This window comes from Arachis hypogaea, chromosome 6 (assembly GCF_003086295.3).
Source record: "Arachis hypogaea cultivar Tifrunner chromosome 6, arahy.Tifrunner.gnm2.J5K5, whole genome shotgun sequence".
NCBI lineage: Eukaryota > Viridiplantae > Streptophyta > Magnoliopsida > Fabales > Fabaceae > Arachis > Arachis hypogaea.
The window spans coordinates 54,488,333-54,512,833 of record NC_092041.1 but is presented as its reverse complement, the minus strand read 5'-3'; the positions used below and the strand labels follow the sequence as shown (position 1 = coordinate 54,512,833).

Genomic DNA, 24,501 nt, shown 5'->3' with positions numbered 1-24,501 from the left:
TTCCCTGGCTGATTCGATTTCACTTATCAAGTCTAGTTTCAAAACTTATGAGTTGTGAGAATAAGTTTTCAAGCTTAATTCAATTAATCAACTTTTTCAAGAAGTTAAAAGAATTCAAGTCAGAAGAATATTGTTTCCCAACACATTCAAATCTTTTGGATGAAGAACGAAAACTTTTTCTAAAGAAAATATCAATACATTAATCAAAGGAAGAAAAGCTAGAATATTAGTCCATAGTAATCAACAGAGCTCCTAACCTTAACCAAGGAGATTAGTTGCTCATGTCTTCAGAGAAAACCTTAAAATTATGAAAATTAAAATATATCAAAGAAAAAGAGACCGTGAGTGACTTCTCTCCTTAAATACTAACCCTAAACAAATTTCAAATTCAAACTCAAAACATGATCAAAATTAAAGCAAAATCAAATACTCTTCATAAATGTTTTCCTCCAACAAAGCTCTCCCTCTTTTCTTTTTGAAAATCCTCAATTAATGTTGTGATTGGTAGGCCAAAGTTGAGCCTTTGATTAACCACACAAGTGATGAAGAATTGAAGATTTAGTGGCTTAGTTTGATGCCCCTTGAGAGTGTCCCATAATGACGCGTCGCACGTGAAGGATCCACGTACAACGTTAAGCCCATTCTTAATTCAATTTGCTCTCTGTCTCTTCCATGTTGGACGTGGAAAGACCTATGTTGAACGTGGCCTTGATTTCCTCATATTTTAGCTTCTGTTTGCTCCCAGGTGTTGCACGTCAAAAATCCCACATCCCACGTGAACTAGGTGTTGTGCGTATGCATGATACCTTTTTGGACCTCTTGCTGTGCGTATGCATAAATCATGCGTATGCGTGATAGCCCACGTACCACGTGAAGGTCTTCACGTCCCACGTTGGCTTTGGACTACCAAATTTTTGCTCTCTGTTTGGTTCAGGCATGGCATGTCTGCAATCCTACGTCCTACGTGAAAGTGTAGTCATACGTACGAATGATAGATCCGTACGCATGATAGGCCAATTGTCCATTTTTGTGCATATGCATGCAAGATGCATACGCATAGATCCTTTTTATCCCCAACGTGGTACACCATGTTTCCCACGTTGCATGGCCATTGTTTTATACTTCCAGAGAGCTTTCTATTTAGTCCAGAGAGCTTTCTGTTTGCTCCATTTTCATATGCTTCTTGTGTTTGATGTCTCCTAGCCTCTGTTTCCTCTTTGTTCCTTGCAAATGTCCTTCTAAATTCTCCTATAATCAATGAATTCAACTAATTTAAAGTAATGCTCATTTAATCATGAAATTATTGTTTATCCAATAGGAATTTTTAGCTAATTAAATAAAATTATGAAGGAAAAACACTAAAGATGCGAATGCATCACAACAGCAAACTTAATACTTTGCTTGTTCTCAAGCAAAAGAAAACAGATAAAAAAATAATTGCATTAGATGGAGTGAGATTAAATCCTTCCTGAACTTTGTGCCTTTCTAAGAAGTAGGGTTTAGCAATGGTGCACAAAATTGTGATCTCAATGGCACCAACAACTTGGTACACACAATTGTAATCTCAACTCTTTTTCACAACTTTGCACAACTAACCAGCAAGTGCACTGGGTCATGCAAGTAATAAACCTTACGTGAGTAAGGGTCGATCCCATGGAGATTGTCGGCTTGAAGCAAGCAATGGTCATCTTGTAAATTTCAGTCAGGCGGAATCAAATGATTATGGAGTTTTGATAATTAAAAGATAAATAAACATAAAATAAAGATAGAGATACTTATGTAATTCATTGGTGGGAATTTCAGATAAGCGTATGGAGATGTGTTATTCCTTCTTGAATCTCTGCTTTCCTACTGTCTTCATTCAATCATTCATACTCCTTTTTATGGCAAGCTGTATGTAGGTGAATCATCTGTCGGTTCTCGATCGTGTCGGAATAAGATCCAATGATCCTTTTGCGCACTATCACTGCGCCCAGCACTCGCGAGTTTGAAGCTCGTCACAGTCATCCCATCCCAGATCCTACTCGGAATACCACAGACAACGTTTAGACTTTCTGGATCTCAAGAATGCTGCCAATTGATTCTATCTTATACCACGAAGACTCTGATCTCACGGAATGGAAGGCTCTGTTGTCAGGAGAGGCAACCATGCGTCGTGGACCAAGAGGCCAAGAGATACACACTCAAGCTATAGCATGTAGAACGGAAGTGGTTGTCAGGCACGCGTTCATAATGGAGAATGACGATGAGTGCCATGGATCATCACATTCATCAGGTTGAAGTGCGAGTGAATATCGTAGTAATTGCATTAATACTCGAGGAACAACAGAGCTCCACACCTTAATCTATGGTATGTAGAAACTCCACCGTTGAAAATACATAAGTGATGATGGTGTTCATTGACTTCGGCCTCAGAGGGGGAACTAGAATAACCAAGACCTAGGTCTAAGGACTAAACGTCCAAAGATCCACCTCCAGTACAATAGTAAAAAGTTCTATTTATACTAAACTAGTTAGTAGGGTTACAGAAATAAGTAAATGATGTAGAAATCCACTTCCGGGGCCCACTTGGTGTGTGCTTGGGCTGAGCATTGAATCTTTCATGTGTAGAGACTTTTCTTAGAGTTAAACACTAGCTTTTATGCCAGTTTGGGCGTTTAACTCCAGCTTGTATCCTGTTTCTGGTGTTTAACGCCAGAATATGGTAGAAAGTTGGCGTTTGAACGCCAGTTTGCGTCATCAAAAATCGGGCAAAGTATGAACTATTATATATTTTTGGAAAGCTCAGAATGTCTACTTTTCAACGCAATTAAAAGCGCACCATTTGGGTTTCTGTAGCTCCAAAAAATCTATTTCGAGTGCAGGGAGGTCAGAATCCAACAACATCAGTAGTTCTTTTTCAGCCTCTGAATCAGATTTTTGCTCAGGTCCCTCAATTTAAGCCAGAAAATATCTGAAATCACAGAAAAACACACAAACTCATAGTAAAGTCCACAAAAGTAAATTTTGCTTAAAAACTAATAAAAATATACTAAAAAGTAGCTAGATCCTACTAAAAACTATCTAAAAACAATGCCAAAAAGCATATAAATTTTCCACTCATCAAGCAACCTAAATGATCATCCTGAATTCTCTCTATCCTTAATGAGTCTAGCGTTCATAGGAATGGAGGATCCCTAAGAGTTAAGGCTCAGATAATATTATGAGACCCTTCTTTTAAGCTTTGTGTTGATCCTTGAATCCTTGTTATGTACCAGAGAGCTTTTCGGGTTAATAACTCTGAATGCTTCGTTTTCAAGGCAACTCTTGATTATGGGTGTTCGATCGGTAATCCCAGGCTAGTTGGCTCAAGTTACCGGGTGATAAGGCACCCCTCGGATCTAATTACCCGAGCCACTCCTTGATATGTTGCACCATAAGCATATAGTTAAAGATTTTAAACTCCCATCCATCGATTTCCAGAGCCTCTTTGGACTTCTAAGTGTTTTGTCTCAATGAAACTCTTGATGATGAATTTCCGATCGGTAATCCCGGACTAGTTAGTCCGAGTTACTGGGAGATAAAGCACCCTTTGGATCTAGTTGTCCGAGCCCTGTTCTTGGACAATCACACCACAGACACATAACTAGACTCTTTAATTATTGATGCGCAGAGCTTTGCGACCATTGATCTTTATCTTGATTTTCTCTCTTTGTTATGTTTCTTTGTTATTTCTTTTCTCTCTTTCTTTTTCTTTTTCTTTTTTACTTCAAGTTCAAGGGTCTTTTGTTTTGGATGCGGATGCGGATGGAGAATTTGGATGGAATGAAATGTATGAATTTTATTGGGATAGAAAGTAACCGCATAAATTCTATCTAGCATTCATTTAAATATTTTATGAATTATGATTTATGAGGTATTGTGCAAACTTTGAGGACTTGGTATATAGATCGTCGTAGATTCCCATGTAAGTCGACAATGTTACACATTTATGGTTAGGGTGTCTTTGGAACACTTTTAGAATAGAATTCTCACAAGAAAGAATTCTTCTCTTTGGTTTGGAATATAATAAAAGTATAATTTTCAATTCTCAAGAGAATTCTAATTCTCACATCAATGTTCAAACTAACTCAAACTAAAAAAAAAAAATCTAATTTAAAATTCCATGGTTACTAAAGATTGAAATGTCAAAATTGTCCCTAATAAATAAATAAAAAAAGACAAATAAAGAAACCACAAGAATAAAATAGTAAAAAATACATAATTCATTTCATTGGTGTGTTAGGCTGACCTGATAACCAACTACACCACGACACCGCCTATTGTAAAGGAATTTACTAAGTTTTTATAAATGATTTAAGTTAAATATCTTGGGGAAGTGATTACCTCAGAAACCAGAATTAGGCCGTAAACTTGCATCCAACCATTCAAACAAGACTTACATAGATTGCAGCTGCAAGTTTTCTTTCCCCACACTGCTTGCAGCAATAGACTAACCCAACTTCACAAACTTGCTGATTTAATTTAATCTAATTCTATTTGGTAGTTAATTTCTTGATGACCTATTCCTATTACATACATGACAAATGTTTGATGAAAATTTGTCCCTTTTTGTTTTTTGTATAAGCAAAATTGACCCTTAGTTACACAATTACTAATTTACTATTCATTATTTACCCATAATGTACCACTTGCCTACATCTTGTTTTGTAGTGTGCTAGAAAGACACAAATTAAACTGATTATTTATACGAAACAACTTGAGCAAAAACAAGACATGATAAAACACGCAGTGAAACACAATAACAAAAAAAAAACTGGTAACTTAAAAGCTCCATGATATTGGAAAACGAAAATACTATGCTAACTCGATCAATGTAAGTACCTTAAATTAGAGATATTAGTTCGTACAGATATAACCTACGAATAGAATTAACATACCACTACTATTTGGTAATGCATCATTGCATCCGATTAAGATATACAGCTATACAAAGCAGATGAAATTCAACATCAGGACACGGGCAATGTCCAAGTTCATAAAGGAACATTGTACATTCTATTTTGTCTTAAACAAACACCATTTAAAGATCTAGTGCCAGCAAACTCCATTGTATCTCTATTTTCTGCTTTTTTATCAACCCTGCATACATAGTTGAGAGCAACAAGAAGATCAGTAATGGCAGCTTCAGTCTTTGCCTGATTAGCAAAGTGTAGAGTCTGGACAAGAAAGACATTCGCATTCAAAGTTGTATCCTCCTTCTCGAAATTTCTCTCAGAATGCCACCTTATCATGTTATGTGCAAGTGGAGCCAACCACTCCAATATTTGTGCAAGAACCACACTCCATTCTGCTGCAAGGTTGGCATCATAGAACGAGGAAGGCCTGTTTTTCGCATCACGCTTAAGCTTAGCTCTCAGAAGGGTTCTTATGGTAGTCGGTAGCATACTGTACAGATCATCCCTTGTTTCGTGATCAATTGGATGGGGTGATGACGTTGCCCTCTCAATCAATACAATCAGATTTGCGTAATGTAGGGCCAAAGCTGCATCACCAAGCATAAATGGAGCAGGCTTTAACCGGTTGTTCATCAATATCTTCGAATATATTCTAATCCTGTTAGAGAGTGGGGATTTTTCCACTGTTTTCATTTTATCAATATTTTTCATATGAAAACCTGTCAACCTCATGGAACCGCCATTCTTTACCAAACAGCTTTGTATGACAAGAGAATTGTTTGCAACAGACATGCAACCACTGATGGCCCCAATATGTACTAACTGCTTGCTTTCTGGATGTAGGTCTTTTCCACACAAAGCTGGTGGATTGAGAGTCTGATGCTGCTTCTTTTTTCGTCTGTTCTTGTCAGCTATGAAGCCCGAGTTTGATGCAGGCCTCCTAACAATGTCTTCGGAATTCAACCCATAGAGATCATTCTCTGAAGGATGGACAGAAGTATGCATAAGAGCAGAAAAGGAGTGACTACGCAGAAAATTGTTGGTGTTTCCATTGGGAGAATCATTTTGTTGTGGAATAGTTGGTAGCTGATGCTTCCCAAAAATAAGTATGATCCTCTCCAATATTGTAAACAGAGATCTTGCCAACAACCGAACAACATAATCATAACTCCTATTCCACAGAGACATGTCTTTCAGATTTCTCACTTCTTGGCGCTGCAACACAACCTTCTTCTGAAACTCGAGCAATTTCGCTCTGTGCAGTTCAGGATTCGCCTGCATCCTCCTGAAAGTTTGTTCAAGCTCTGCCTGTACCTCAAGCTCTTGGGAATACAGCATCATGGCGGCAACAAATTTTTCCATTTTCTTCACCTTTCTCTCCATCTTTTTCCATTTATATTCCCACCCAGACCAATGGATATAATTTTGAGCTGGGTTAGAAACAAAATGTTCAAATCGATGATACACAGGATCCACACATCTCTTACCCAACCTGGCCACAGACCGGGAAAGCGATCTGAAGTTATCAAGTACCTCATTCAACAAAAGTTCCATTAGGCAATCATCGTCATCAGACACCAGCATTTTCACCCCAACAGAGTTCATTATCCCTTCCCTTATTCTCATCACCTCCCCATCACTCAAAGACTGCCATAGATTAACCACCTTCAACATCAAACCCGCAACTTCGGACCCCAAAATTCCAACCACTGCCTTGTCCTCTGATGCACTCTTGCGGGAGGCTGGCCAGAAAGCACTGAGCCATGATCCATTCACCTTTTCACCCCCCATTGATATCACAGCTAGTCCAAAGAATCAAGTAATCTAATCATATAACCCTGACAGATTTACCCCACCACCCTGTATGCCATCAAATCCACAAACACAAAATCAGATAGTCAAAGCCCTTAAATTCTATTTATGTATATTATATATATATATATATATATATTTTTTTTTTTTTGTTGTGGTGGGGGGGGGGGGGGAGGAAACCCTAGGCCACAACTATTGCTTTGAACATGAATAAGCCAAAAAAGACACGGTCTACATAGATTCAATTAAAGTCAATCATGTCAAGACTTGCAAAGCTCAAGACACGCTTTATTTCAAAATTGAATTTTTCTTGCCCCTTTTTAGTTTTTGTCTGGTTGAGTTGTCATTGGGCAAGTTTTTGAATTAAGCAAGTAAAGTAGGTAGTAGAAATAGTGAAATACTAAAACTAAAGATGAAACACAAAAGAAGAAAGAAAAGATGATACTGAGAGAGATCAAAGGAAAAGAAAGAAGGGGCATACCCTGGTCTGCACAAATCTGGAGCAGCATTGAGCTAAGGGAGGGAGAAGAATTGAAGTTTGGAGAGAGAGAGAGAGAGAGAGAGAGAGAGAGAGAGAGAATTCGATCAAAACGAGGAGGAATAAGGGACGTTGAGAACGTGGGATGGTATGTTGACAGTTCAGGACTTCAGGTTGTTGATACTTGATAGTGCGTTTGCTAATTAGTAATTAGCGATTGCATCTTCTTCTTCATCATAACACTGTCTACGACTGTGAGATGCCATTGCTATTTGTGTTTTACTTTTGGTTTTAGGTGGCCCCTTTCGCACTTCGGCTTTTGGAATTTGGCAATTTGCGTCCATATGAACATATCAAGACTCTAAATACCGGACCTATTGAACCGTTTAAGACATTAATTTATTAGTTTCTTAATTTAATCGATTTAATTGTAGTTTAATAAAAAAAATTGTGTTATTATAAAATAATAAATAAATATTTTAAAATATAATTATAATTTAATATAAATTTTAAAATTTTTTTAAATATAAAATATTATATTAACTAAAATCTGATATAATCTTTAATTTTATCAATTATTAAAAATTTATTATTTATTAATCATTATATCATTATTAAATTTATTAAGATAGTCACAAGAAATAAAAAAATTATTGAATTAACCAAACTAATAACAAATATTTGATCATCTATTTTAGTTAATTGAGTTATTTCAATTTATCTATTTCTTTATTAAAAACAAAGACAATAAATTTATTTCTTTTCTAACAAAATATTGATCATTATAACCAAATAGAAGCTCTAACAAACTTTTAACAAAATTTTTAGTATAATTTTAACAAAGATTAACAAGATTTTTAGTTGATCACAAATTTAGTAAAGTTTTAGCACAATTTTAATAAAGATTAACAACCTTTTCCAAAAATTAACCAAAAAAAAGAAAGATTTAATTATTCTGCAGGTCCCTATAGTTTCACTAAATTTTCAATTAGGTCCTTATTTTCTTTTCTTTTCAATTGGATTCATATACATGATTTTTTTTTTTTGAATTTAGTCCCTTTTAACGTTAAACGTCAAAAAAATGTTAGTGTCTTGTGAAATTACTTGTATACCCTTGAAAAGAAAAAATAATATATAGAGACCCAATTGAAAAGAAAAAAAGTATAGAGACCTAGTTGAAAATTCAGAAAAACTATAAATATTCAATAAAAGGTATCCTAGAATCCCTATTCAATGATTCTACGACATGAAAATATTCCTATAATCCCTTTTATTTTGTCACAATAATTTTTTTGTTTATTTATATACAAATTGTACCAAAAATACCTTTTTTTTTTAACTTTCAAAATACCTTATTTTAAGGTCATTAAAAAACAAGTAATATATAAAATGGAACAGAAATAATAGTAATAAGTATATATAAAAAATTTCTACTAACTTCTTGATGGCATTTGATGTCTTCCCCTTGGCAAGGCATTCCAAATACTTGGCCAACAATACAAATGTTATGAGCATGGCACTTGTTTCAAAGTATACTGGAGTCCTAAATCCATAAAGAGCACCATATAGAAGAACACAAACAGAATAAGCATAAGATGCAGTAGTTCCTACAGTAACTAGAACATCTATGTTTGTTGAACCATTTTTAAGAGCTCTGGTAGCAACAATGTAGAAATGCTTTCCAATCATAAATTGAATGATACTCACCAATCCCCACTTCAACCAATCACCCATAAGGAAAGGCCCGCATCGCCGGAGTAATAAAGGATATATCATTGGTATATGAGGACACACTAGCTTCATGAAGAAGAGAGGAATCTGACATGCAACAAGCCAAAAATGAATGTTAAATAGCAGACACACTCATTTTTTAAGAATTTGACATTCAAAATCTTGGTTTGAATCTTTATATGAGTAGCCATCCAATCAGCACTGCCATGATCTAACAAGTGAATTCACATTGGATTCAAAGAAATAAAGAAAATGTAAGTAAAATGTAACTATTTGAAGCATAGTGATGAATCCATATTTGATGATGATTTTTTTGTTAGAATTGAATGGATTTCATCACATAAACTTGCACTTATTCCCTTGAATAGCATGCTTTTGAACTTTCCTCCCAAATTGTGCTTGATATTAAAAACATGCTCTTTTATGCTTAATTTGATCTATTTTTTTTATTCCATTTGCCTTCTACTCAATGCCTTGATGTTGTTTGTGAGTGAATTCAGGTTTATAAGGTAAGAATGGGTTGGAGAAAATGGAAGAAGAGCTTGCAGAATGGAGGAAGCATGAAGAATCAAAAGAGAAGAGTTCAGAGACGTGTGCGTACGCACAGCCTTCTGTGCGCCCGCATAGGAGACCAAGCAGAGCGCGTGGATCAGTTCAGGCGCGTCGCGCGTCCCGCCTAGCATCACCTGGTGTGCGTGCGCACAGCCTCTTGTGCTTACGCATACGAAGAAATTTTCGCAAAGTGTGCAGACGCACACGCGTGTGCGTCCGCACAGGTGTCCGTGCATGACTTCATTAGAAAAGCATGTGCCTCGCAATTTGAGGGCTTTGGGGGCCATTTCTGAAGTCTTGGAGTTCATATTGGAGGGAAAATGAAGGAAATAAGATAGCATGGCATTAGTATAGTTTTAGGAGTAGAATAGAAGGTTTTTAGTTTTAGTTTTCTCTAAGTTTTCTCATTTTCTCCATTAGGGTTTGATTAGGATTTTATATTCCAAGTGCCATTTCCATTTTTTATCATTGGATTTTGCTAATCTCATTGTAAGTATTCTCTTGTTATTACTCTTTATGGTTATATTATCATTACTCTTTCTTCTCATTCAAGATATAGTCAAATTTTGTTTCTCTTTTGTAATTCCACTTTCTTGTTGATGAGTTTGATATTTGATGTTCATTTCATGATTTCTTATGTTATTCTTTTTGATTGAGATCAATTGTTGCTTTTAATTCAAAGTCTTTTCTTATTTTTCTCTTGTTTAAGCTTTTTGCCCACTAAGTGTTTGACAAAATGTCAAACATGGTTTTAGGCTAAATTTTTGCCTCTTGGCTTGGGTAAAGTGAGCAATTGGGTTCCTAGAGTTGGAATGTCCAACATTTAATGTCATTTCTTGGATTGTTAATTGTTCTTGTTCCCACTAACGCTAATTTGTTGCTAAGGCAATTAGCAAGCAATTTAGGATTGTGGGTTAAGAACACCTATGCTCATTTAACTTACCTTCCGATGTGAGGGTTGATCAAGTGAGACTAATCCAACATAATTGTCATAGTTGTGGTTCCAACAAGGAAAGCATCCTTAGCTCACTCCAAGCCAAGACTTCTTTTTAAGTTTTTAACCTTTCATACATTGTCATGTTAATTTCTTTTATACTTTACTTGTTCATATTACATAGTCGGTTCTTTAATTTCTTCATTAGTTCAATCATTACGATTTTGCATGTTCTTTTATTGCTTTATATGTTTATTTCTTCATTGAAAACCCCTTGATTGCTACAACTGGAATTTGCACACTCATTGCCTCTTAAGTGCTTCCTTGGGAGACGACCTGGGACTTCAAACTCCCGATTATTTTGTTTTGACTGTGACTACCCTTTTGAACTAAATTTGATTGTGAGAGTTCATCATTGGTTTGGACTATTTTTGGCGCCGTTGCCGAGGAAGTTCACTTTAAGTGCAATGAGTGCCATGATTTTGGTTGTGTAAATATATGAATAGTGTGAATACTTAATTTTTGGTTTGCTACTTGGCATTAATTGTAGGTACTATTTTTCCTCCTTATTTAGTCTAGGTAGTTATAGATCGCTAAATTAGTTCTTGTTTACTTGCTTATTTTTCTTCTTTGTTCTGTTTTGCCTTTCATAATTGCATGCTTTTATTGCCTCCTCAGTTGAATGACATGGTCGCTTCCAGACCCGAGCTTGGCCACTTTTGACCCAGAAATCAAAAGAACTTTAACTCGTAGGCAAGCTCGGCACTGGCTAGCTTTTGTGCATAGTGAATCGGGTGCCCTTGAGGATCACTCCCATTCACTATCACCAACCATCCGTGACTCTCATTCTCCATCAACAAGGAGACTCTATATTCATCTGTGGGGAGTACTGAATTATCTTTGAGTGACTCAGGTGACATTGTCATGGTGGACCCTCCGCGAAGGACTACTTTGAAATAAGCTGGAGCCCCCAATCTTGACTTGCAACCGCTTCAATTTTTGTATCCGGCCTTGGACCCAAATTTTGAGCTTAAGACGGCACGATCAATTTGCTTCTAAGTACAATGGATTACCTGGGAAAGATCCTCTGAAGCACCTTAAGGATTTCCAAGTTGCATGTGCAACTACAAGGAGACATGGAGCGGATGAATCTGCGGTGTTGGTCTTTGCTTTCCCTTTCTCTTTGGGGGGAAAAGCAAAGGGGTGGTTTTATACTCAGCCGGGTGAAGTTAGATCTAATTGGGACTTGTTGCGAAAAGAATTTTTAGAGAAGTTCTACCCTCCTCAGAAAACAGACAAGCTACGAAGAGAGATCTCTTGCATTGTGCAAAAGGATGGGGAGACTTTGTATGAGTATTGGAAAAGATTTAAGAAGTTGCTAGAAGCTTTCCCTCACCACCGGATAGATGAGTTGGTTCTGATAAGTTATTTTTGTCAAGGAATGTACCACCAAGATAAACTTCTCTTGGATGCCGCGAGTGGAGGATCATTGACCAAAAAACAAGACTGCAGCAGAAGCATGGGAAGTTATATTGGACTTAGCAGATTCAACTCAACACTCAAGGGCTAGAAGTCCACAACCAAAAGCAGTGAGGGAAGTTTCTCCCTCCGGAGACGCAATTTTGATAAAGACCCTTGGTGAGATGACAATTTTGTTGAGGCAAATCACTCAAGGGCAATAAATCCTTCAAGCTTTGATAAATGCTCCACCCTAACCTCCTAAGGTCGAAGGACCACCAAGGATATGTGGTGTTTGTGCTTGTACCACTCATTACACCAATGAGCGCCCTCAAATCTAAGAGGACACTACATTGGCGGTTGCTAACCCCTACCCACAAAGACCCAATTACAACCAAGGACCCTACCCACATGGAGGTAATCAAAACAAAGGGTGGAGAGATAACTCAAACCAAAGATGGAATCAAGCACCCCAAGCTCATCCCAACCAAAATGCTCAAGTCTACTATCATCAACACCCATAAGGCCAACCACAATACCAACAACCATACCAACAACCCCCACAATCTCCATCTCAAGTAAAGTACCAACATCCAAATAGCAGACCCAATCCTTCTTAAGTTAACCAAGCCCTTCCCTCCAATCAATTCCACATGAATGAAACAATCCATACCTTCATGCAAGAACAAAGAGAGTTCCATAAGAAACAAGATGCATATATGGCTACAATAGCCGAAGCCCTTACTCGCCTAACTCTCCCTCCTCAAACTACACAAAGCACCCAACAAGCTTCAACCTCAAGTAGTTTGCCCGCCCAACCTCAATTCAATCCTAAAGGAAGCATAAATTCCATCACTCTTAGGAGTGGTACTAAAATGAATAGGAATGTGGCCATTCTCGCAAGGTTGAGTGAGGAGACAAACAAGGAGGAGGTAGAAGATGAAGAAGAGGTAATGGGGAGTAAGGATGGAACTGTTGACAAAAGTGAGAAAGAACCACGAAAGGTCAAGGAGCCCAATAGAAAGACCTTGCTTGAGGAGCCTTTGCCCATTCCATTCCTAACTTTGGCAAAGAAAGCAAAGAAGCAAGAAGATCTTGACCCCACTATGGTGGAAGTTTTTGAAAAAGTTAAAGTTACCGTCCCTGTCTTTCAAGCCATTCAACAAGTGCTGAAATATGCCAAGTTCCTCAAGGATATTTGCACTCACAAAGACAAGCTTGGAAACCTCAACAAAAAATCGGTAGATGATTCTATCTCTTCGTTGCTTCTTGAAAAATGCAATGATCCCATGCTTCATTACTTGTCTAATTGGTGGGACTAAGTTCATGGATTGTATGTGTGATTTGGGGGCGTGTGTGAGCATCATGCCACTTCCCATCTATGAAAAGCTGAACTTAGCACCCCTAATGAGATCTGGGGTGAGATTTGTGCTAGCTGACAAGAGTATTGTGTCAATTGTGGGGATTGCTGAGAATGTCATAGTCAATATTCAGGGATTGCTCTTTCCAGCTGATTTTCACATCTTGGAGACACCTCCCATTGACACCAACAAGCCATCGTCAATACTCCTTGGAAGACCATTCTTGAAGATGGCCCGGTTTAAGCTAGCTGCCCACTCAGGAGTCTGATGAGCGGATATTTTATACGCTTTTCGGTAGTGTTTTCATATAGTTTTTAGCATGTTTTACTCACTTTTTGTTATATTTTTATTAATTTTTGTTCAAAAATTATATTTTTGGACTTCATTATGAGTTTGTGTGTTTTTCTGTAATTTCGGGTATTTTCTGGCTGAAATTGAGGGACTTGAGCAAAAATCTGATTCAGAGACTGAGAAAGGACTACAGATGCTGTTGGACTCTGACCCTCCTGCACACGAAGTGAATTTTCTGGAAATACAGAAGCCCAATTGGCGCGATCTTAATTGCATTAGAAAGTAGACATCTTGGGCTTTCCAGCAATATATAATAGTCTATACTTTGCCCGAGATTTGATGGCCTAAACTGGCGTTAACCGCCACCCAGAAACCCCCCTTTTCTGGCGTAAAACGCCAGAACTGGCACCAAAACTGGAGTTAAACACCCAAACTGGCACCAAAGCTGGCATTTAACTCCAAGAGTGGCCTATGCACGTGAAAGCTTCAAAGCTCAGCCCAAACATTCACCTAGTGGACCCCGGATGTGGATTTTTGCACTATCTACACTTAGGAACTCATTTTTTGTAAACCTAGGTTACTGTTTAGTATAAAAACTAATTTTAGAGATTCATTCATTGACTTATGACATTTCTACATTTCATATTGTATTTTTGACGGCATGAGTCTCTAAACCCCATAGGTGGGGGTGAAGAGCTCTGCTGTGTCTCAATGGATTAATGTAATTACTACTGTTTCCTATTCAATCACGCTTGCTTCCGTTCTAAGATACTCATTCGTACTTCAATATGAAGGATGTGATGATTCGTGATAGTCATCATCATTCTTAACCCTATGAACGTGTGCTTGACATTCTATCTTAGCTCAACGTATTCATTGGGTGACAGCTTAAGTGCGTATATCTTGGGTCTTTGATTCACAGAATCGATTTACCTCTCTTGACAACAGAGCACTCGAATCTGTGAGATTAGAACCTTCGTGGTAAAGGCTAGAACCATTGGGCAGCATTCCTGAGATTCAGAAAGTCTAAACCTTGTCTGTGGTATTTCGAGTAGGATTTAGGAAGGGATGACTGTGACAAGCTTCAAACTCACGAATGTTGGGCGCAGTGACAGTGTGCAAAAGGATAAATGTATCCTATTCTAACACAAGTAAGAACCAACAGATGATTAGCCATGCGGAAACATACCTGGACCATTTTCAATGAGAGGACGGATGGTAGCCATTGACAACGGTGATCCACCAACATATAGCTTACCACAGAAGGAGTCTTGCGCGTTTGGAAGAAGAAAACAATAGGAAAGCAGAGATTCAGAAGACAGAACATCTCCGAAACCTCAACCTGTTCTCCATTACTAAATAATAAGTATCATTCATTTCATGGCCTTTTACTTTTTGCAAACAAAATCCTTTTTATCATTAATCTCCTAACTAAAAGTTACAAGATAACCATAGCTTGCTTCATGCCGGCAATCTCCGTGGGATCGACCCTTACTCACGTAAGGTATTTCTTGGACGACCCAGTGCACTTGCTGGTTAGTTGTGCGGAGTTGTTAAAAGTGTGATCACAATTTTGTGCACCAAGTTTTTGGCGCCGTTGTTGGGGATTGTTCGAGTTTGGACAACTGATGGTTCGTCTTGTTGCTTAGATTAGGAATAAATTATTTTTGTTGGTTTAGAGTCTTTTGTTTGAGTCTAGTTTCATGTTTTAAGTTTGATGTCAATTGCATGTTTTTGTTATTCTTCATATTTTCGAATTTTTATGTCCCTTGTTTGATCTTCAGTTTTTCTTGTTTTGTGTCTTTCCTTGTTTTTCTCATGCATTTTCGATTTATTAATGTCCAAAATATAAAAATTTTGAAGTTTGGTGTCCTTTGTGTTTTTATTTTCTTAAAATTTTTCAAAATTTGTTCTTGGTGTTCATCTTGATCTCCAAAGTGTTCTTGGTGTTCATCTTGACATTCAAAGTTTTCTTTTTTGTTTTCTTTGTTTTGATCTAAAAATTCTAAGTTTAGTGTCATTTTAGTGTTTTTCTCTTTCCTCATTAATTTCAAAAAAAAATTATCTTTTTAAATCTTTTTCAAATCAAATTCTTTTCCAAATTTCTTTTTATATTTTTCGAAAACCTTTGATAAAATTTTTCAAAACCCTTTTTCTTTTTAAAATTTTTGAATTCCTTGTCCCACTTTCTTAATTTGATTGAAAAAGTTTAAGTTTGGTGTTTTCTTTTTAAGAAAATTTCAACTTTTAAAATTTTAAATCATATCTTTTTCAAATATTTTCTTTTATCTATTTTCTTACAAATATTAATTTTCAAATAACTTTTAGGACATATCTTTTTTAAAACTGCCTAACCACTTTCTCTCTCCTCTTAATTTTCAAAATTTACATTCAATTTTTCATTTATTTCATTTTACTTTTTTTCTTTTCTTAACTTCGGTACTCAAAAAAATAAATATAAAATAAAAATATTTATTGTTTATTTACAATTCACATCATCTTTCTTTCTCTATCATGGACCTAAGTGGAAATGAACAGTCCAGAAGGACTCTGGGGTCTTATGCCAACCCCACTACTGCTTCATATGGAAGTAGTATCTGTATACCCTCCATCAAAGCCCATAGTTTTGAGTTAAATCCTCAGCTCATTATCATGGTGCAGGAAAATTGCCAGTATTCAAGTCTTTCACAGGAAGAACCTACTGAGTTTTTGGCACAGTTCTTACAAATTACTGACACAGTACGTGATAAGGAAGTGGACCAGAATGTCTATAGATTATTGCTATTTCCATTTGCTGTCAGAGACCAAGCTAAGAGGTGGTTAAATAACCAACCCAAGGCCAGCATAAAAACATAGAAATAGTTATCAGACAAATTCCTGAATCAATATTTCCGTCTAAAAAGGATGACACAGTTAAGACTGGACATACAAAGCTTTAAACAAGAGGATAATGGTTCTCTTTATGATGTGTGAGAGAGGTACAGAGAGATGCTAAGAAAATACTCCTCTAAAATATTTTTAGAATGGGTGCAGTTAGACATCTTCTACTACGGGCTTACAGAAAAGGCCCAAATATCTTTAGACCACTCAGCTGGTGGATCTATACACATGAGAAAGACAATTGAGGAGGCTCAAGAGCTCATTGATACAGTTGCTAGAAATCAGCATCTGTACTTAAGTAGTGAGTCCTCCATGAAAGAAGAGGCTAAAGCAGTATCCACTGAACTTAGTCCTCAAGAACAAGTTGTTGAACTCAATCAGCAATTACTAGTTCTAACAAAACAGTTAGTATCATTTAAAGAGATGCTACAAGATACTCAAAATGCTAACAAGAATATGGAAGCACAATTGGATCAGACAAGACAGCAATTATCTAAACAAATAATAGAAGAGTGCCAAGCTGTTCATTTAAGGAGTGGAAAGACATTGAATGCCTCAATTCAAAGCAGCAGGAAGCCAAGAAAGGAACAACTGACAGAGGATGACCAAGCCACTACCCAAAATCCCTCTGAGGACAGTAAGAGCCCAGAGAGGAATGATTCTAGTGTTCAAACGCCAGAAAACGGTGCAAAATTGGCGTTAAACGCCCAGTGGATGGCCAATTCTGGCGTCCAAACGCCATAAAAGGGTGGAAAATTGGCGTTAAATTCCCATTCAGCCCCCAATCCTGGCGTTCAAAAACCAATAAGGGACCAGACACCTGCAGGTGCTAATAATAACCCCCTTAAGCAGGCTTCTCCAACCACCTCTGTAGGAAATAAACCTGCAGCAACTAAGGTTGAAGAATATAAAGCCAAGATGCCTTATCCTCAAAAACTCTGCTAAGCAGAATAGGATAAATAATTTGCCTGCTTTGTAGACTATCTCAGGACTCTTGAGATAAAGATTCCGTTTGTAGAGGCACTTGAGCAAATACCTTCTTATGCTAAGTTCATGAAAGAGATTTTAAGTCATAAGAAGGATTGGAGAGAAAATGAAAAAGTTTTCCTCACTGAAAAATACAGTGCAGTCATTTTAAAAAGCTTACCAGAGAAGCTTAAAGATCTCGAAAGCTTTATGATACCATGCACATTAGAGGGTGCTTGTACCAAGACAGCTCTATGTGATCTTGGGGCGAGTATCAACCTGATACCTGCATCTACTATCAGAAAGCTTGGTTTGACTGAAGAAGTCAAACCAACCCGAATATGTCTCCAACTTGCTGATGACTCTATTAAAATGCCATCAGGCATAATTGAGGACATGATTGTCAAGTTTGGGCCATTCGCCTTTCCCGCTGACTTTGTAGTGCTGGAAATAGAGGAGCACAAAAGTACAACTCTCATTCTAGGAAGACCTTTCCTAGCAACTGGACGAACTCTCATTGACGTCCAAAAAGGGGAGGTAACCTTGAGAGTCAAAGAGGATGAGTTCAAGTTGAATGCTGTCAAAGCTATGCAGCATCTAGACACATCAAGAGACTGCATGAGCATTAATATTATTGACTCCCTGGTGGAGGAGGTCAATATGACTGAGAGTCTCGAATCAGAGCTAGAGGACAGCTTTAAAGATGTTCAGCCTGATTTGGAGGAATCAGAGAAAATAGAAGAACCTTTGATAACTCCTTATGAAGAGGAGAAACCTCCTAAACCCGAGCTCAAACCACTACCACCATCGTTGAAATATGCATTCTTGGGAGAAGATGACACTTTTCCAGTGATCATAAGCTCTACTTTAGAGCCACAGGAAGAGGAAGCACTAATTCAGGTGCTAATGACACACAAGACAGCTCTTGGGTGGTCCATAAGTAATCTTAAGGGTATTAGCCCAGCCAGATGCATGCATAAGATCCTATTGGAGGATGATGCCAAGCCAGTGGTTCAACCACAGAGGCGGCTAAATCCAGCCATGAAGGAGATAGTGCAAAAAGAGGTCACTAAGTTACTAGAGACTGGGATTATTTATCTTATTTCTGATAGTCCTTGGGTGAGTCCTATCCAAGTTGTTCCCAAGAAGGGAGGAATGACAGTGGTTCATAATGAAAAGAATGAACTGGTTCCTACAAGAACAGTTACAGGGTGGCGTATGTGTATTGACTATAGAAGGCTCAATACAGCCACCAGAAAGGATTATTTTCCTTTGCCATTCATAGATCAGATGATAGAGAGACTAGCAGGTCATCCATACTACTGCTTTCTGGATGGCTATTCAGGTTACAACCAGATTGCAGTAGATCCTCAAGACCAAGAGAAAACAACATTCACATGTCCATCTGGAGTATTTGCTTACAGACGGATGCCATTTAGCTTGTGCAATGCACCTGCAACCTTTCAGAGATGCATGCTCTCTATCTTCTTTGATATGGTGGAGAAATTTCTGGAAGTATTCATGGATGACTTCTCATTATTTGGAGACTCATTTAGCTCATGTCTTGACCATCTAGCACTTGTTATGAAAAGGTGCCAAGAGACTAACCTGGTTTTAAACTTGGAGAAATGTCACTTTATGGTGATTGAAGGAATTGTCCTTGGGCACAAAATTTCGAACAAGGGAATAGAGGTGGATCAAGCTAAGGTAGAAATAATTGAAAAATTACCACCACCTGCCAATGTTAAGGCAATCAAAAGCTTTCTGGGGCATGCAGAATTCTATAGGAGGTTTATAAAGGATTTTTCAAAAATTGCCAAGCCTCTGAGCAATCTGCTAGCTTCTTGTAGACCTTTGAGACTCTGAAAGCTAAGCTGGTCACAGCACCAGTCATTTCTGCACCAGACTGGACATTACCATTTGAACTAATGTGTGATTCCAGTGACCATGCCATTGGTGCAGTATTAGGACAGAGGCATGACAAGCTTCTGCATGTCATTTATTATCCTAGTCGTGTTTTAAATGACGCACAGAAGAATTACACAACTACAGAAAATGAGTTGCTTGCAGTGGTTTATGCCATTGACAAGTTCAGATTTTATTTAGTAGGATCAAAAATGATTGTGTACACTGACCATGCTGCTCTAAAATATCTCCTCACAAAGCAGGATTCAAAACCCAGGCTCATAAGATGGGTGTTGCTTCTGCAAGAGTTTGATATAGAAATAAGAGACAAAAAAGGGACAGAGAACCAAGTAGCTGACCACCTATCCCGGATAAAACCAGTAGCAGGAGCATCCCTCTCTTCTACTGAGATCTCTAAAACCTTTCCGGATGAGCAATTGTTTGCCATTCAGGAAGCACCGTGGTTTGCAGACATTGCAAACTATAAAGCTGTGAGATTCATACCCAAAGAGTACAGCAGGCAGCAAACAAAAAAATTGGTTTCTGATGCAAGGTACTACTTGTGGGATAAACCATATCTCTTTAAGAAGTGTGCAGACAGAATAATCCGTGGATATGTGCCTAGAGAAGAGGCGCAAAAGATCCTATGGCACTGCCATGGATCACAGTATGGAGGACATTTTGGAAGTGAGCGAACAGCCACAAGGGTTCTCCAATGTGGCTTCTACTGGCCTACTCTCTATAGAGACTCCCGAGAGTTTGTGCGTAACTGTGACAGTTGCCAGAGAGTTGGTAATCTGCCTCACAATTATGCCATGCTTCAGCAAGGGATCTTAGATATTGAGTTATTTGATGTATGGGGCATTGACTTCATGGGACCTTTTCCACCATCATATTCAAACACTTACATTCTGGTGGCAGTAAACTGTATCTAAATGGGTAGAAGTAATTTCAACACCCACTAATGATACTAAGACAGTACTGAAATTCCTCTAGAAGCACATCTTCAGCAAATTTGGTGTCCCTAGAGTACTAATCAGTGATGGGAGCACTCATTTCTGCAATAAACAACTTGACTCCGCTCTGGTCCGATATGGAATTGACCACAAAGTAGCAACTCCATATCACCCACAGACAAATGGGCAGGCTGAAGTCTCAAATAGAGAACTAAAAAGAATCTTGGAACGGACTATAAACACCCGTAGAAAGGATTGGGCAAGAAGTCTGGATGATGCTCTGTGGGCATACAGAACTGCATTCAAAACTCCTATAGGGACCTCTCCATACCAGCTTGTGTATGGAAAAGCATGTCATCTGCCAGTGGAACTGGAACACAAGGCCTACTCAGCAACCAGGTTCCTAAACCTTGATGCTAAGGTAGCTGGAGAGAAGAGATTACTCCAGTTGAATGAGCTAGAAGAGTTCAGACTCAATTCTTTCGAAAATGCTAAAATTTACAAGGAGAAAGTAAAAATGTGGCATGACAGAAAGCTATCATCAAGAGTCTTTAAGCTTGGACAGAAGGTTCTGCTATTTAACTCTAGGCTTAGATTGTTCCCTGGGAAACTGAAATCTCAGTGGAAGGGACCATATGTGATTACAAGTGTGTCACTATATGGATATGTAGAGCTTCAAGATATTGACTCTGACAAAAAGTTCATTGTTAATGGGCAGAGAGTCAAACATTATCTTGAAGGTAATGTTGAGCAAGAATGCTCAAAGCTGAGACTAGATTAAAGCTCAGTAAAATCCAGCTAAAGACAGTAAAGAAGCGCTTGCTGGGAGGCAACCCAGCCATCAGCATAAATTAGATGTTTATAAAAATTATATGAGTCATCTTATTTTGTTATTCATGTTTGTCAATACATTTCAGTAAATAATTCAGAAAAATGAAGGTTCAGAACATAAAGCAGAGGAATCACAGAGAAAAAGAGCTCACTGGCGTAAAAATGCCAGTAAAGAAGCATTTTGAGCGTTAAACGCCAGAATGGGCAGCATTCTGGAAATTTAACGCCAGTAAAGGTAGCATTCTGGGCGTTAAAGACCAGAATGGGGAGCATTCTGGGCGTTTAACGCCAAAATGAGCAGCGTCCTGGGCGTTCAGAAAAATGCCCAGTGACAAAGGATTTCTGGCGTTTAACGATAGTCAGGGTACCTGGCTGGGCGTTGAACGCCCAGATTGGCTAGCAGATGGGCGTTAAACGCCCAGAATGGACCAGAACAGCAGGGGGAGGGGAATTTCATTCTCAATTCAATTTTTTTCAAATTTTCTTGTTTTAATTCATAATTTTCTACATAAAAACATTACAAATCTTCCTCTTTCAATCCCCATTTCAAAAAATTATTAATCTTATAAATTCTTCTTAATTCCTTTTCAATTCTTTTTGAAAAACGTTTTTAAATCTCATTTATCTTTCCAATCTCTTTCCAAATCTTTTTAAATCATCCGTATTATCTTTTCTTTTTTAGATGCATTAACAAAAATTCAGATTTCAAGTCCTCATATATTTTTCATATCTTTCAAATTTTTAAATCTATCTTTTTCATATCATGTTTTATCTTTTATCAATCATATCTTTTTAATTTTTAAAAAAAAAATTTCGAACCCAGTTCCCCCTCCCTTTTAAAAGCATGTTCGGCCTCCCCCCTTGAGCCATCTTTTGAATCCTTCTCTCCCTCTATTCCTTTTCTTTCTTTTCTTTTGCTTGAGGACAAGCAAATCTCTAAGTTTGGTGTGTTTTTCCGTGATCACTGACCAAGATCATGGCCCCTAGAGGAAAGCAAACCACTCCAAGAGGCAAGAAAGAAAACAATCCAAAACCACAATGGATACATGAGAGGTTCTGCACCAAAGAACATGCAAACCATTACTTCAAAACTGTGGGCAAAAGATCAGTGATTCCAGAAGTTAAATTCAATCTGAAAGAAGACGAATATCTGGAGATCCAAGAACAGATTTGAAACAGAGGCTGGGAAGTCCTAGCTAATCCTGAGGCACTTGTGGGAAGAAACATGGTCCACGAATTCTATGCAAATCTGTAGCTGATAGAGAAGCAAAGATTAGAGGGAACTACTTTCCACACTTTCCGGACTATGGTCAGAGGGAAGATTATTTACTTCCACCATGATAAAGTGAGAGAAGTCCTTAAACTTCCTCAACTACAAGATGATCCAGAATCCTTTAATAGGAGAATGGCTAAAGATAAATAGTTGGATCAAGTTCTAGAGGATATATGCCTCCCTGGAACCAAGTGGATAACCAACACAAAAGGTGTCCCAAACCAACTGAAGAGAGGAGATCCCAAACTAGTTGCTAGGGGCTGGCTGGATTTCATTGGGCGTTCTATTCTTTCCACCAGTAACCGCTCTGAAGTCACTGTCAAGAGGGCAGTGATGATTCACTGTATTATGCTGGGAAAAGAGGTGGAAGTTCATCAGCTAATTCCTTGTGAAATTTACACATTTGCACACAAGGAATCCACTGAAGCCAGGTTGACTTACCCAAGCTTAATCAATCTGTTATGTAAAGATGCTGGGGTGAAGATAGGTGTGGATGAGTATATCACAATTGAACGCCCAATCACCAAAAAGGTAATGGATGGACCTCAAGTTCAAGACAACCTCAGCAAGAGGAGGGTGCATGAACTCCTTCCAGAAATTCCTCAATTTGACTATTGGTCCCGCTTGGTAGCATCTGTCACCATGCTACAAGAAGCTATGGATCAACTCAAAGAAGAGCAGCAGAATCAGAACAACATGCTTTGCAAATTACTCAAGGAACAAGAGCAGCAAGGGCGTGAGCTACAGGAGTTGAAGCGCCGAGGCTATCCCTTGAAGCGCCAGGCATCCCACAGATTGAAGGAGCACCTATCTCCCAAAATCAAGGTTGTTGAGTCCTAACTATGTGATAACTTCTATTATTAGGGACCTATATTAAGAATTGCATGAGCATTAGTATTAGGATTTGGTGCACGAAATTGTGATCTTAATGGTGCTAAAAACTTGGTACGCACAATTGTAATCTCAACTCTTTTTCACAACTTCGCACAACTAACCAGCAAGTGCACTGGGTCGTCCAAGTAATAAACCTTACATGAGTAAGGGTCGATCCCACAGAGATTGTCAGCTTGAAGCAAGCTATAGTCATCTTGTAAATCTTAGTCAGGCAGATTCAAATGGTTATAGAGTTTTGATAATTAAAAGATAAATAAACATAAAATAAAGATAGAGATACTTATGTAATTCATTAGTGGGAATTTTAGATAAGCGTATGGAGATGCGTTGTTCCTTCTAAATCTCTGCTTTCCTACTGCCTTCATCCAATCCTTTATACTCCTTTCTATGGCAAGCTGTATGTTAGGAGATCACCGTTGTCAATGGCTACCGTCCGTCCTCTCAGTGAAAATGATCCAAATACACTGTCACCGTACGGCTAATCATCTGTCGGTTCTCACTCATGTTAGAATAGGATCCATTGATCCTTTTGCGTCTGTCACTACGCCCAACACTTGCGAGTTTGAAGCTCGTCACAGTCATCCCATCCCAGATCCTACTCGGAATACCACAGACAAGGTTTAAACTTTTCAGATCTCAAGAATGCTGCCAATTGATTCTAGCCTATACCACGAAGACTCTGATCGTGAACCAGAAGGCTAAGAGATATGCATTCAAGCTCGTTTGCATGTAGAACAGAAGTGTTTGTGAGGCACGCGTTCATAGGTTGAGAATGATGATAAGCGTCACATTATCATCACATTCATCATGTTCTTGTGTGCGAATGGATATCTTAGAACAAGAATAAGCATGAATTGAATAGAAAACAATAGTACTTTGCATTAATATTTGAGGAACAGCAGAGCTCCACACCTTAATCTATGGTGTATAGAAACTCCACCGTTGAAAATACATAAGTGATGAAGGTCCAGGCATGGCCGAATGGCTAGCCCCCAATGTCTAAGGACTAAACGTCCATAGATCCTAGCATGAAAATACAATAGTAAAAAGTCCTATTTATACTAGACAAGTTACTAGGGTTTACAGAAATAAGTAAATGATGCAGAAATCCACTTCCGGGCCCACTTAGTGTGTGCTTGGGCTGAGCGTTGAAGCATTCATGTGTAGAGACTTGGAGTTAAATGCCAGTTTGCAGCCTGTTTTGGGCGTTTAACTCTAGCTTGCAACTTGTTTCTGGCGTTT

General features: G+C 38.1%; 1 protein-coding gene and 1 non-coding gene across 2 annotated transcripts; both read right to left on the bottom strand.

The window, feature by feature from the left end:
* Nucleotides 1-4,834: 4,834 nt before the first annotated feature.
* LOC112696613 (protein PSK SIMULATOR 1) lies at nucleotides 4,835-7,587 on the bottom strand. Its single transcript, XM_025749443.3, has 2 exons — nucleotides 7,231-7,587; nucleotides 4,835-6,797 (listed from the first exon to the last, which is right to left on the bottom strand). The coding sequence occupies exon 2, from the start codon at nucleotides 6,726-6,728 to the stop codon at nucleotides 5,016-5,018; it is 1,713 nt and encodes a 570-aa protein (XP_025605228.1). The 5' UTR covers nucleotides 6,729-6,797; nucleotides 7,231-7,587; the 3' UTR covers nucleotides 4,835-5,015.
* A 4,154-nt stretch (nucleotides 7,588-11,741) lies between these two features.
* On the bottom strand, nucleotides 11,742-11,848 carry LOC112700162 (small nucleolar RNA R71). The gene has a single exon (XR_003153079.1). It is a non-coding gene; the product is annotated as a small nucleolar RNA R71 (small nucleolar RNA).
* Between the last annotated feature and the right edge of the window lie 12,653 nt (nucleotides 11,849-24,501).